Source organism: Taudactylus pleione, unplaced genomic scaffold (genome assembly GCF_031769625.1).
Source record: "Taudactylus pleione unplaced genomic scaffold, aTauple2 ptg000642l, whole genome shotgun sequence".
In the NCBI taxonomy this organism is placed as follows: Eukaryota; Metazoa; Chordata; class Amphibia; order Anura; family Myobatrachidae; genus Taudactylus; species Taudactylus pleione.
Genome location: NW_028285044.1, coordinates 410,855 through 426,100, shown reverse-complemented (window position 1 = coordinate 426,100; position 15,246 = coordinate 410,855). Strand labels below are relative to the sequence as shown.

The following is a 15,246-nucleotide window of genomic DNA, read 5'->3' as shown; positions in this document are numbered from 1 at the left end:
TCTAGGCATTGGTTTCCTTTGCCTCTCAGGATGCTTCCTTTTTGGCGACGGATTCTCCTCTCAGCACAGGAGCGTCCCCACCCTTGGTTGAACTGCTTTGGGACATCCCCAAGGTCAACCCTGTGGACCCCCTATGGACCCTGAAGTAGAAAACAAGAGATATGGTAAGAACTTACCTTTGTTATCTCTGTTTCTACGAAGTCCATAGGGTCCACAGGGCGCCCGCCCTGACGCACCTGGCTTCATATGGGCTGTGTTACTGGTCACCGGTTTCCCGTCTCCTTTTCTGTGAGTATGGTTCTAGAGTGTTCCAGTTTTCTCTCTCTTTTTCTCTCCTCCTCCGGCCTTTGGCTACTTACAATCTGAGGTGCCTCTGGCTGGGGGGCGGGGTTATAGGGAGAGTGGACCCAAGTGCATCCTGGGAGCTAAAAGCTTTAACTGCGTGGTGCCCGGATTTGGTTCCCAACCTATACCCCAAGGTCAACCCTGTGGACCCTATGGACTTCGTAGAAACAGAGATAACAAAGGTAAGTTCTTACCATATCTCTTGTTTTTAATGATAAACATGCAGTGATATTTCTGGCTGTGGTCTAGGAAATCCTGTATTACCTTCCTTGCTATGTGAATTATGGTTTGTGTGAATGTGTCACTGTAGCTTTTCTCTCCTATTCTGTTGGCAGGTTTGGAAGCAGAAGGCCCAGTATCTGCAGCACAAACAGAACAAAGCAGAGGCTACCACTGTAAAACGCAAATCCAGCCCTCTAGAATCCACTTCAAAGAGTAAAGGTATGGAAGCACTGCAATACAACTCCTACTGGCTTTTTTTTGTTTTACTTGTGTTTGAGTTTCTTTTTTTTTGTGAACGACAAAGTTTATTAGGGTATTATATTTATATTGCAGCATGTATTTTCCTGTGTCTTCAATTCCTTAGGATCCTCCTCCTCTGGCCTGTCCTCTCCTCACAAGAAGTCCCCAAGTAGCGTTGTATCCTTCTCTTCATCTCCAGCAAAAGTCCCTGATACTGAGCCCATTGATGTGGCTGCCCATCTCCAGCTGTTGGGGGAGTCCTTGAGCTTGATAGGCCACAGACTTCAAGAAACGGAGGTGATGATCAACAGAGCCCCTTTGTCTGATCACAGCTCAGAGGATCATGTGATTATCACACTTAAATTACACATACAGGCTGGATATAGGAAGTCTTTGCTGACCTACTTTAGAAATACTAGTAGAAAAATACACACTGTATGTTCTCAGCGCTAACTTAGGACACTTCTTTAGACTCTAATAATTGATATAAATAAAATACATTCTATACTTTCGGGAAATATTCTTTATTACGTAAAACAAAGTATTGTGAAATAAGGTTATAATAAATAAATCACTAAATAACTTAAATGTGATAGTTCCTAATACTGGTATACTTAACTCACAGTGGACAAAACAACATACATCTACATGGAGCAAGGGCCTGATTCAGCCCCGCTCGCTCCCAGCGTATGGAAATTCAGCTAAGTGACATCAAGGCAGGTGCTCGCATGGCAAGGCATAAGCACGCCCACTATGTCTTGGCGAGCGATCACTTTGTGTTTACACACTCCACCAGCCTGTCTTTAGCCGCCCACTTACGTACTTCATTTCCAGGAAGTATATACAACCATCGGTACATTTGGTTGCATCGAATCTGACCACATCGCTTGCGGTTGACTGTACCCTACCGCAAGCACATCAGTGTAAAATTCAACCAGGTGACGTGTACTATGACGCTGCCGGTTAATTATGCACGCCTCAGAAACGGAGTGGAAACACTCTGGCACGCCTGTGTCCGCAACTCCACTCCCCCGTTACTACTGCCCTGCCCCTGTTACCACCCACAAACGGCCTTTCCTGTCACTCATTCCATGGCGAGCAGTTTCTGATCGCTCTTACTAGTTTGTGCACGCGCACTGCGAACTACATGCATGCGAACATCGTCTGCAACGAGCGGCAGCTTGCTAGCGAGCAGGTCCGAATCAGGTCCCAAGTCTTTAAAGGTAAATGCAATGAAATCTGTAATACGTTGCAGGAGTCAGTGTCCGCAATAGGTTTACTTCTAATGACCGAAAAGGTCTTTATAAATCACAGGCAATGTGCTGCATGAGTCAATATCCACAAAGTGCTTGCTTCCAGTATAAAAGTGCAGTGGTCCGTCTCTGATGTACTCACCCCCATAGGTTTGGCTCTATGTTCGCAGGTCCTGGTTAGGAGGGGCTCCCCCCGGTAATCCTCCCGCTGGCCGTCTTGTTCTGTGTCCCGTTCGGGCTGGGGTGATGGATGGGATGTTCCGATGTCTGCCGGCAGACTTAACCACGCTAAGTTACAGCAGCGTGTGATTGGTTGTTCCGCAGTCAACTAGTTTTGCCTCGCAAGCTTCCTCAGGATAGTGCAGATACTCAATCTCCTCTCATTCCCTTTTTAAACCCGACGGCTCGTACAGTGTCAATTAGAATGTCAATTAGAATCAGGCTGTACTTCATCCCCAACTTTTCCAGGGGTTAGTATTTTCCAATGAAAGTCTTTAAATCCCGGATGGTATATCCCGTAGGTCCTCCTAACATGTAACATATAACACCTACGCATGCACATAACATATTCGTGCTGCTAGTTAATTCTTAATTAATGATAATTGACCTGGTCAAAAAAAACAAATCGCCCATAGTAATAATAATTATATATAATGTATCCCTTCTAGGGGAGATTTATAACCTTATTGAGTCAATATAGATCTAAATAAGAGCAATTGTCCTAATGAGAAATACACACACTAATGGAGGGAGATTGTAAAAAAAACAATATAGGACAAGGAATATAGAAAAGGGGGGGGGAGGTGGGAACTATAATCCCTCCATCGCCATAGCGGCCACGGAGGGACAATTGTGAGAAGCGCAGCCCCATCTTATATGCCCATGTGACTGCTTTAGAAATACAGCAGTGACTTTACATCGCCAAATGCGCTATTTCCTAAATTGCGTATTGTGCTGGTAGTGTTCCCTTACATAGATGTGGAGAGGATTTTCAGTTATATTAAACCTATCCTCCACATCCTATATGAGCTCATTCTACATCTTCAAGTTTAATTTACAAACCACAGAAAGGGCACTTGCTTATCAAGTACATTTTATGGTGTAGGTCCAGTTGCCGATACTGGAACTACCTCCGTAAAAGAGGGATATGCCAACATTTTAAGTGTGTTGGTTAAACTAAAATATGAATGTTAAAAACATTACTCCTGAGTGCTGTCGTTTACTTTTTCTTTTGTTTATTTCCTCCTAAGTTACTCCCCAGTATTTTATATCTGCATGACTGTTGGTCTTTGTTTTCAGGGCATGGTGGCAGTGTCTGGTAGCTTGTCTGTGCTGTTGGATTCCATACTCTGTGCCATGGGGCCTTTGGTGTGTCTCACTAGCCATGTTCCTCAGCTCAGTGCCTGTCCAAAGCAAGTTTTGGTAAGTGTGTAATTGTATTGTGGTCATATGCATCTAGGAGAAGTGCTGCATTGTGCCAATAAGATGTGTGTGGGTGAAGCTTTTGTCCAGCATTTAGGGTTTTCTGCCTCCTTTCAGACTCCTCATACCATCAGCATCAAAGGCAACATTTCATTGTTTTCCTGCAAATATTCCTCCTAAAGGTGCCCATCCACTAGACGACAGGCAAAAGACTGCTGATTACGACATTGTAATCGTGCAGTCGTTTGTAAGTCTGTGATGTGCCTACACTGAACAAGCATACGTTCAGTGTAGGCACAATTAATCATCTGCAAACATGCTGGACCTGACGTTATTGTCAGGTTGACCAGCATGTTTGCACGATGATAGATGTCTAAAAGAACAATTTTTTTAAACAATTTCCAAACGATTATCGAACAATATTGTTATCGTTCAATCGCTCATTTTAATCGTCTAGTGGATAGGCACCTTAACACTTGGGTAGAAGACATTGTACATAGAGATCCCTTTTTATATGCACATTTCCCATTATAATAGTATTATAATTATTGAGTGACATATGACTACAGTTTGTTTGGACAAACTTGAATTTCTTCATCCACCGGAGCTGAGACAGACCTAAAGATTGAAAGCTGTGCACATGATATAAACAAAGTAGTGGCTGCTCTTCTTCCTGCTTTGCCTAACCTGGTGCCGCTGGGATTCTGGTTTCCTTTTAGTTACAAATCAGAGCAGGTTAGCTCTGTACATAAGGTGCTTCTTCCTGTGGTGTTGCAAGAGTTGGCATCACATCACTGAGGGAAAGGGCACATGTGGCCCGCTCTATGAATACAAATATACAGGGGACTGCAGGGTGTGATGTCACGGGTGCTATGCATGCTTGGAGATGTAGTGTAATGTTCAGTCAGTGGCACCATGCAGAATGATGCGGCAGCTCTCCACTGCACCAGGAATGAATTGGGAACATAAACGTGACTGAGGAGTCACTTGTTCAGTATGTGCAAACAGATTTATAGATCACTGTTTTTCATGCTACTATGAAGCTTAATTTTCAAGCGTCTTTGGCACATGAGAATGGAGATGTTTATTATCTGTATTGGTAAATTCTATTAACATTGCATTTACCGTGCTATTTTATGTAGGACCAGATTGTATATAAGATCTGTTTATCATTTAAAATGCTTAAAGTGTTTTTTATCCTTCTTTCTTCAGTCCAGCACGTTGGACAACATTGCCTATGTGATGCCTGGCTTGTGACTACGAGAAGAGACGTGACCTGTGGATTTTATATACTGTATATACATGTACAGTGCTGTATTATATGTATACAAGTTGTAAGACTGTTTTATACCTCTTAGTCACTTTATTGTAATTTTTAGAGGAAATATACATTTTTCTGAGAAACTTACATTTCATCCTGCACCACAGAATTACTAATCATTGTTCTTACATCACAGGATTATTAGTGGTGGGTGCATTTATCAGATTGTAACTATTCTTCAGTGTAACACTGCTGCCAACACTTTTGTTTCCTTAAAGATTAAGCACAAGCGCCTGATATTTAGCTGTACAAAATGGACAAATGATATTCTATATAACAAAGGTCACGCTGACAACTGCATTCTCAGCCCAATTGTATTAGTCATACAACACCCCTCTGTGTCTCTCTCCCTCAGAACTTTAAAGTGAAATTTTACACACAAAATGAAATGCTTATATTACATACTAATTTCTGTCCTTTATATACGAGTGTATGAAATAGATGACTGTGCATTTTACTGTATACTGATTTCCATCAAACCTAATTTCCTGTTTTTGTTTGTAGACTTCTGTGTGATAGAACCGCTCCTATCTGTACGCTTGGTTTCACACCCATCGTGAGTGCGCACTTGCTCCATCCCTAATCTTAGTGCAAAAGATCGTTCTGAAAATAGGCATATTTAGGCGTGTGCACATGTCTGCATAGCTGGTAATTCCGTCGACAATCCCTTGCTTAATTTGCCTACCTGTGAATGCTCCATTACTATCCAGTTACACCCTTCAGCTGAGATACGACTGATTTTCATACAACTCTAGATCACTGTAATTGTATACACTCTGCTCCAGAGCATGCACAGGGCGAAAACACTCAAGGTACATCTGCAAACTGACGTGTTCAGCTCTCTCAGACCCACTGAATGCAAAGAGGACAATATAAAAATTGTTTTATTTGTAAAGTTTATTTTTAAGAGATATATATATAAATATATATATATATATATATATATATATATATATATATATATATAAAAAAAAATACACACACTCTGTTAGGAGGTTACATATCCTCTTTTCTTACTGATCCTGGTCAGTGTAAACTCTGTGTTTTTCTTTGCTTGTAAAGAATTTGCTATGGGGAAAGGGTTATGCGAAGGAGGAGGAGTTGGCAACCCCTCCAATGAGCTGTTTTTCTCTGTACAGCACTCTAGAGGTACATTTAGCGAGGTGTGCCACATTTTTGCTTATTCTGTCATATTTTGGGACTTTGGATAATGCATGTGCCCCTTTTTAACCACCTATATCACCCTTTGTCCATTTATCATTAAATATTTTCGTAATTTTTCCCCTATTCAGGGGATATCCGTAAATATTACATATACCCTAAATGTACTATGGAGGCATCGCAGCACAGATTTATCTGGCACCCACAGCTAACTCCATCTAAAGATGGCATTGTAGCGCTGTAGCCCATGAGCTACACTTCGCAAAACTAACTGGGAGAGGGTTCTTTTGGAACCCTCCTCGGCAATGGCAGCTGCACATGCCTGGTCAGTAGACCGCACATGCGCAGTAGTTCCCGGCATTTGAGTAGTGAAGAAACCACTAATGCTGTCACTTCACTACGGGCATATCGCAGGGACGGCCCCTTTCAGAGCCCTGGTCCTTGCTTGTGCTATTTCATACTTTCCTGCACTAATATCGCATACTGAAATGCTATTATGGCTGCTAAAATCATGCCCAGATAGCATTGCGTATGCAATTATTGATAAATGGGCCACTTTGTGATGCAATTCCCACTCTGACAATTCTCTGTTGTGTTTTGAGAATAATATAAGTAAATAAGATTAGTAGGGAAGGCTTTTGTATGGGGGATGGAGGGACCCAGTAAAATCTTATGCAGTGTACATACTAGACGAGAGGTTCCCAAACGCGGTCCTCAAGGCTCAGGTTTTAGAGATATGTATGGTTGAGCACAGGTGGCTAATTGACCGAGGTACTAATTAAGTCACCTGTGCTCAACCATGGATAGCTCTAAAACCTGAACTGTTAAGGAGCCTTGAGGACCATGTTTGGGAACCTCTGCACTAGAAAATATGTCCTCCGATCCGCCATATCAGGCACATCGGCCAGTGTGTACCCGCTATGTCGCTGACAATGCGCACTCTCGTATGCATGCAGGTCCACTGGGCGATATCAGCGGGGGCCATGCTGCCGAATGCAGCATAGCCCCGCTGTCTTTCCGTCACTGCCGGCATCGGCAAATGTGTATGCACTTGCCGGTGCCGACACCCCCCGCCTTTCGCGACATCGCGCTGGGTACACAATGTTTAGTGTGTATCCAGAATTACTGAAAGCAGATTGCAGTGGATTGTATTTAAAATGCATATAAACAGTATTGTGTTTAATATGCATTTTAGATACATTTGCACTTTTCCAAACACCTCTTTCTTGTCTGGAGTGCCGCTCTCAGCTCTGGTGCTTCTAGAATACTCGGTTAATGCAAAAATCTGCTAATCTACACACCATTGTGTGCTAGAAGCACCAGAGCAGTGTGTGACACCCCAGGCAGCAGAGAGTAGCTGCGTGGGTTGTGACAGGTGTAGGGTGTTAGAATGAACACTATCTCCCAGTGCGATGAGTGGAACGTCATCAACTGTCATGCAATGAAATGGAATAATCTGTGTTAAAATTACAACGCATCATATGTTAAAAGCCCATAAAAATGCTAATTTCTGCTGTATATAGTACCATTTTATTACAGCAATTTACATACACGTAATATACAAACACATTTTGAATGCAGAATTTTAAGGCCTGCGTGCTAATAAACATTTTCATATACATTCATCTCTTACATATTTGCATTAGACAAATAAAATGGGTAATGTATACAAAGTAGAGATGAGGGGTTCGGTTTTCACTCTGTACTTTTCGCCAAATTAGCGCAAGTTCAAGTTAGTTCGGATTTATCTTAATGACCATCCAAAACACGTGAGAGCCGGATAGCCAATATGATGCAGTTTTTGAGTTCCGAACATAACCCGAGTAAAACCGAACCGCTCACCTCTAATACAGAGTAGGATTAGAGCACCTTTATCACTTTTCTGCTGCTTTATTAAGAAAATTGTGTTCTAAGTGATTATGCATAAGACACGTTAACAAACCCACTTTAATCTTTTCCAAAATGCCAACAAAGTATCAGAACCAATTTTACTTAATGTATGTTTCTTGTGTATATATAGTTTTTAATCTGTTTTCTTGTGTTTTATAAATAAATGATAAACTTTACTGCTTACAGTGAATTTGTAAAGTGGTCAGTATATTGCCATTTGTTACATAATTACACAACATGTTTCACTCACGGCACTACTCATATACAGTAAGTAGTGCTCAAAATAATTATTATTACATTGTTCAGAGGGCAGAAAATCATATGATTGGACAAAAATGTATTTTCTATTTTGAGCCAATCCTGTATTAACAAGATATTAACAATTGTGTACAAAATTAAATATTGTTATGAAAGCTTTGTACTTTTGTCAGCTAACACTGTTGACGGACAACAACTACATGTGTAATTAAACTGAGCACAATTTTATTCCACTTCAAGTTGAGCTTTTGCTATCACACATCTGCTCACATATGTAGGCACTTTTCCTGCACTAATGTAACATTCGCTCAGAATTACAGCAGGTAAGTCGACATCTCTAATGTGTTTTTTATATTCAATTTAAAACATGTTGGCAATGCTGGGCAAAGGGGTGTACAGTGTAAACTTCTGTCTTGCATTTATGTTTCATCCAGCATTCCCTATATATAATAGGCACTTTCAGCATTTTGTGCTCTTGATCCTATCTGCAGTGCCACTGAAAGCATATCAAATTGAATTTAAGGCCATAGGAGTGTGTGAACCTTACTGGCTCATCCTTCATCCTGGTACTCAATCCTAGATGTTCATGCCTACTTGCTCACTGTGTGGGACCACACAAAGCCATTCACTCTAAGATTGTATTGCTGTAATTTGTAGTTGCTAGAACCTGATAATCATTGAACAGTGTAATATGAATAACTTAATTTACCTATATAATCAATAAGCAAATTGTTTTCTTCGTCAGGGTCCATAGGGATACCATGGAAATGTCGTTGGAGTGATCCAGGTACCATACAGTTAAGTTTTCAGCTCCCAGGATGCCTCAGGTCCTCCTCCACAGGCATTCAGTTTTTCGTTTGGTGCGGTAGGGTGCAGACGCACCTTTGTAATGGGACTGTTTGTTTTATTTATTTTTACTTCAGAGCAAGCTGCACTAGGCGTCCTAGAGGACACCTGTGCTGCTGCTCCACCTACCCCTGCTAGCGCCGCATCACCAGTAATCAGACTGGTGAATTCGGCAGGCACCAGCGGAGCTTGGCTAGCGGCGATGCTGGGACACGAGACTGCAGCCGGAAGCACGGGGACGTAGGTAAGGTGGTTCCCTGTCCGTGGGGAACCACTTGGCAGTCTGTACCTCCGGCGGTTGGAGACCTGCCGGAAGTCGCTGTAGTGGAGCGACAGCTGCGTCCGCTCCCCCACTAGACCACCGGGGCAAGTCAGTCTGGCGTCCGGACAGTGGTGGCGGCCATGTTATAGGCCAGCGCACCTGGGGGGGTTGATCCAGCTGAGGTTTTCCCACGTCTGAGTTGCTCTTCCTACCCTCCTCTGTATATGAGACGCCCAGCGACCACTGTCATTGTTGGGCTGAAGCTGCCGGTGTAAGGAGGTTTGGGTCTAGTCTCCCTGTATACCACTCCCGAGAGGCAAGGTTATACAGTGCTCAAAATCCTACCAAGCCTTGTGTTTTGTGTAGTTATTTCAGGGCTCATTGCAAGTATATTATTTATGCATTGTATGCAATTTTTGCTAGCTCTGCTGTGTTGTTACTGCCTTTATTTTCTCTACTGTCAGGTATAACTATCACGACTATTTCTCCTCAACCCTTTGCTTCAGGTGTGGGGAATATTTTTTTTTTGTTCTATTTTTTTATATTGTATTTCACATGTATTGTTTGTAAAAGCAGTCACATTTGCACTTCTTACGTCTAAAAATAAGGGTAAACAGGAAACTGAGGCCCCTCAGGACTTTACACAGGATGGTATGTGTGCTGTTTGTTTATAAAGAACCACCTCACCAGTCTACCATCCCCTGTACAGGAGCCATTTTGGGTGTCCTCGTCTCAGGTTATGACACAGCTAGTGGACCGTGTGGCTACTCACATGCCTCCCATGATGGGATACCCACAGCAATTTCAGCCTGCTATGTTTCTCCCCCCTATACATCCTTCCTGGATGGATGTTTATGCCCACTCAAGTCAGAGTACGGCTAAGTCAGCTGCTGCGTTTCAACAAATTTGCAGGCAAACAGACCAGTAGCCACTAAAGCACCTAAGTGGACAATATTTTATCAGTTTGCTCAGCATGTAGATTCAGACGCATCATCAGAGGTTCTTCAGGGTCTATCACAGGAGAGGAGGACATGCTTCTACAGTGGATGTCCCTTCTATGGTGAGGATGGTCAAATCAATCCTAAATCTAGAGGATGATGAGCCAGCTCCTAGACCTAAGGCGGTAGCTATCTCTGCTCAGCGGGGGACGGAGCCTACTGACGCTAGCCCCTTCCCACTCCATGGCTGCATTGGAAGGCTGATATGACGGACAAGTCAAAGCTCGCTAAGGTCCATACCCCTACTATGGCGATATTTTTTATGGGAACTTACAGAAGAGCAGGTTCTTCCCGAAGAGGAGCGTCCAGAGCCCCCTTTGGGACAAGGAGTGGAGGACCTCACTACGGCGCTGAGACAATCTGGACTGCCTGGACCTGGATACCCAAGCAGCAGCGGTGGGACCGTTCAAGCGTAGGTGTAAGAGGATCGTTTATTTCCCGGCTTCCTCGGACCTCCCAGATCTCGTCGAGGAGGTGTGGAAGACTGGATAAGAAGTTCTCCGTTCCTCGTAAGTTTACAGCCCGCTTTCGCCTGACCAGGTCGCCAAGTGGGAACAACTTTCCAAGGTTGATGTGGCTGTGGCACGTTTGGCCAAACTGCTCTTCCGGTTCAGGGTTCGGAATCCTTCAAGGATCTGCTGGATAAAATATTGGAAGGCTGCCTTCGGTCCATATTCATTGGCTCAGGGGTCGTCGTTCGCCATTTGCTGGCCTCCGCATGGGTCACTCGAGCCATGGAAAAATGGGCCGACAGATTGGTGGCTGGACTTGAGAGTGTCTTGACCAGAGATGCATTAATAGATTTGGCGGAGCAGCTTCGTGGGGCAGTGGAATATGTGTTAGGCCGTCCAGGACTGTGCTCAGCTGTCCTCCAGGTTTTCAGCTACAGCCGTCTCGGCTCGAAGAGTACTCTGGCTCCACGCCAGGGAGGCTGACGCTGAATCCAAGCGTTCTTTAGAATCTTTCCCTTTTTTGGGGGGGGGAACCTGTTTGGCTCTAAATTGCAAGCAACCGGAGGAAAAGCACCTTCCTCCCCTTAGTGGCCCAAAAACAAAGGGGCCCAGGGTTCCGTGCTTTAAGCTCTTCCTTTCAAGGGGGAGCATTGGTTAGAGGTCATGCTGCCCGGGGACGGTTTTTCCCCAGAAGGGGTTCGGCTCCACGGGGCAGGATTTCTGGTGCCTTCAGAATCTCTGGAGCAAAGACTCCCGAGAAGCCTAGCGCTTGACGGGGTCTCTGCCCATCCAATCCTGTTGGGGGAAAGGGGCCGTCTCCTCTGATTCAGGGATCGGTGGGTGGCATCGACTGCCAATGCCTGGGTGAGGGACATTGTCTCGGGTCCACCGCTGCAATGTTTTTTCACGACGGCCCTTCCCAGGGACACGGAGAAAAGAATGGCCTTGGACAAGGCCATCAGTTCTCTACTGAGACTCAGAAGGAGTTATTGTTCCGACGTCATAACGGAAACAGGGCTTTTACTCCAACATCTTTTTCTTCCTGGTTCGAAAGCCCAACGGCAACTATTGCCCTATTTTGAATATACGGGCTTTGAACACCAGACTGGGTGGACCGGTTCTGACATGGAATCTCTCCGATCAGTGATCCAGGGAATGTCGGCAAACAAATTTTTAGCCATGCTTGGCACGACAGTGATGCGTACCTCCACAAGCCTATTTGGCCAGGGCACCACTCTCCTCAGCTTCACAGTCGGACAGGCACACTACGAGTTTGAGGCATGCCATTTGGCTTGGAAACAGCTCCATGCATTTTCCCGAAGATCATGGCGGCTATGGCAAGTCTGCTGCACGCGACGGGATAATGTCATTCCCTATTTGGACGATCTACTGGTGAAAACAGATTCAGCTTCCCAGTTGCAGGTCCATCTGGACTGCACAGTGCAGGTGCTTCAGTATCACGGCTGGATCCTAAACTTCAGGAAGTCTCACCTCACGCCTTGCCAGCGCCTGATGTTTCTGGGGGTGATCTTTGATAAGTCTCTCCAAAGAGGCTTCCTGCCCAAGCCCAAAGCCCGGGCCCTCCAGGATCTGGTCACAAAGGTACTGTCGGTGCCTTGCCTCTCCATTTGGCTGTGCCTGAAGTTACTGGGTACGATGGTCTCTACCTTCGAGATCATCCAGTACGCCCGCTTCCACACTCGAAACTTCCAGTGGGAGACTCTCCGAAATTGGACGGGTCACATGGAGGATCTCCTCAGTTTCTGGTTCTGTCGGACAGCACTTGTCTATCTTCGCTGGTGGCTGGTTTCCAATCACCTGCTCCAAGGTCGCTCCTTGGTCACTCCCAGCTGGATCATTGTGACTACAGATGCAAGTCTCAGTGGTTGGGGAGCGGTGACGTCGAACCTTTGTCTTAAGGGTCTTTGGTAGAACAGTCTCCGATGACGACCAATGTACTGGAGCTTCGGGCCATCTATCTGGCTCTGTTGGGAGCCCAGTCCTTCCTGGCCGGCCGTCCAGTGAGGATTCAGTCAGACTTTTTGAAGTGTGCATAGGGTTTCCGAATGAGGTTCAGTAGCCAAAAGCTAGGGCAAGAAGGCAAATCCTCATGAAGAATAAGGCTTGCTGTTTCAATTACTTTGTCCCAAAAAGGTCTAAGAGAAGAACATTCCCACCAGATGTGTAAAGGTGTTCCCGTTCTGTCTCACATCTCTAACAAGTGCTAGGGACTCCTCGATACATTTTAGAAAGCTGGCTGAGGCAGCGGTACCAACATGAGAGGACTTTATAATGTGTCTCCATAGTTAACGCATTTGCGGATGCAGATAAAGTATTTCTGAAGACCTCCGGCCAATCATCTTCACCTATTAATCCCTTTAGATCTGATTCCCAATCGGAAATAAATTTGGGTGTTCCAGAAAAAAGATGTTCAATTAGCATTGTGTAGATAGAGGACAGAGGATGTGGTGGGAATCCCTGAACTACACACATATTCCCAAACGGAGTATTACCCCTCCCGTATGTTTTATGGGAGCCTCGTGTAGAGAGAAAACACTTTTTCTACTTCAGGGTCCATAGGGTATCCACAGGATACCTTGGGGTATAGATGTGACGTCAGTCATCGGCCACCATAGAGTTAAGCTTTCAGTCTCCCAGGATGCACTAGGGTCCCCCTCCTATACCCCGCCCCCGAGCCAAGGCACCTCAGTTTAGTTTGGTGCCCGGCCGGAGTCGGGTGCACCTGTTGGAGTGGGGGCTAAGAAGAGCCCCTGAAGTTTTCTGCATGCAGCTGTGGCTGCACATCTGGAAGTACAGCATGGACAGTCAGTCCTGACGTCCATGCTGTCTTCCCTACACCCCCGCCGGTACCAGAACGCCGGTACCGATCCGGGGATACTGGTGAGCATCTGGGGTCACAGCTAGCGGTGACCCCAGATGTTCCGGACCATGGCCGGAATCAAGGGGGACAGCAAGGTAAGCAGCGGGGACCCGCGATGGGTTCCCGCTGTCACATGGTCCACAGTCCCCAGGCAGGGGGCTCCCTGGGGACTGGCTGCAGCGTGGAGCCAGGTATATAACCTGCGCTTCCAATACCCCCCTGGGACAGCGGACCGCAGCAGAGCGGTAGCGCTGCGGCGTTCCGGAGGTGAAATGCATGCCAGGGGAGCACGCCTTCCCTGTCTCACAGCCGGCGCCTCCCCCGCTGCACACAGCCCTCTCTGCAACACGCCGACTGGCCCTGTGGCAGTGCTCCTCCCCCAGGCCAGCCTCCTCTCTGCTCCTCGGCGGCCATCTTCAAGAACGCATGGTGAACGCCGCTGGAAGTTTGGACGGAGGCATCGTGGTCTGGGTCCCCCCGCATACCTCTCCTCCGCTGTGGTCAGGTCTGTGTATGCAGCGCTGTGTCCTACCAGTCTCTATGTCTGTGTAGTTGATTTATCAGCGCTGGTTAGTGCAGGAATTGAGTTTCTTTGCATTGTATGTGACTGTGCTAGCGCTGCTGCCTGTACTTTTCTTTTCTGACTGTCAGCCTTATTACTGTCCCTGTTCTTTCTGCTAAAGCCCTTGCGGTGCGGTGCTGCAGGGTTGTCTCTCACCTTTTTAAAACAATTGGTGAGAGGGGTCACATACTTTCTACCATCATGTCTGAAAGTGACTTTCCTCTCCGGCTACAGTGTACTACGTTTAAAGTGCCTTTAGCGGAGGGGGAGGGTAGCGCGGAGGGCCTCTGCCGGCAGTGTTTGTCAATGGCGCGGCCTATTACGGTTACAGCACCGGTACAGGAGCCGCCCTGGGCTTGTTTCGCTCAGGCGCTTACAACCTTAGTGGGCCAGTTAGCTCCGCAGCCCGCGTTTACGCAGATGGGTTTTTGTCCCAGCAATCAGTGGTGTCGTCACCCATGCAGGGTTTCCCAAGACAATTGGTGGTACCCCGCAGTCTCCCTATTTCCCCTCTCCCGGTTTCTCAGGAGCCGGCGTGGGTTAACTCCCTGACGAGTTCTATACAGCACTTGTCGGATGTGTTGCAGGGGGAGGCTGTGATGCGGCCACATAAACGGCCGGTGGCGTCTCTGTCGGCTCCTTATGAGGATGACGAAGGGACGTCTGATGATGGGGAGATTCTGGATCCTTACGATCAGGAACCTCTCCATACTAAGGACGCAGACGCTAGGTCCAAGGTGTATATTCCTGGACCTATTCGGGCAGTCCGCACAGCCTTGGTGATTGAGGACGAAGTTCCCCCAGCGGCTAAATCCAAGTATGCCTTTTTTAAGGATGTGAAGGGTGACGCCACAGTCTTTCCTCTTTCGGGTCAGTTGGTGGACCATTTAGAGGAGGCGTGGAAACAGCCTGGCAAGCGATACCAGCCGCAGAGGCGTCTGGCGGTGGCTTATCCGTTCGCGGATAATTATTTTGCTAAGTGGGAATCCCCTCCACAGGTGGATTCTCATGTGACACGTCTTGTCCGTAGTGCCACATTACCAATGCCATCCATGTCCTCCCTTAAGGATGCTACGGACCGCAAGGTGGAGATCTGCCTGAAGTCCGCTTATTCCCTTGCGGGGGGGCAGCGT

General features: G+C 46.2%; 1 protein-coding gene across 6 annotated transcripts in view; it reads left to right on the top strand.

Moving 5' to 3' along the window:
• Positions 1 to 5,746, top strand: part of HMGXB4 (HMG-box containing 4) — a 54,307-nt gene extending 48,561 nt beyond the window's left edge. For 4 of the 6 annotated variants that reach the window (XM_088455060.1, XM_088455057.1, XM_088455059.1 and 1 more), the window contains 4 exons: positions 681 to 786; positions 932 to 1,104; positions 3,360 to 3,482; positions 4,695 to 5,746. In XM_088455060.1, the coding sequence (XP_088311186.1) occupies positions 681 to 786; positions 932 to 1,104; positions 3,360 to 3,482; positions 4,695 to 4,739 (447 nt within the window). In that variant the 3' untranslated portion in view covers positions 4,740 to 5,746. The other 2 variants (XM_088455058.1, XM_088455063.1) reach the window with 2 other exon arrangements.
• The last annotated feature ends 9,500 nt before the right edge of the window (positions 5,747 to 15,246 follow it).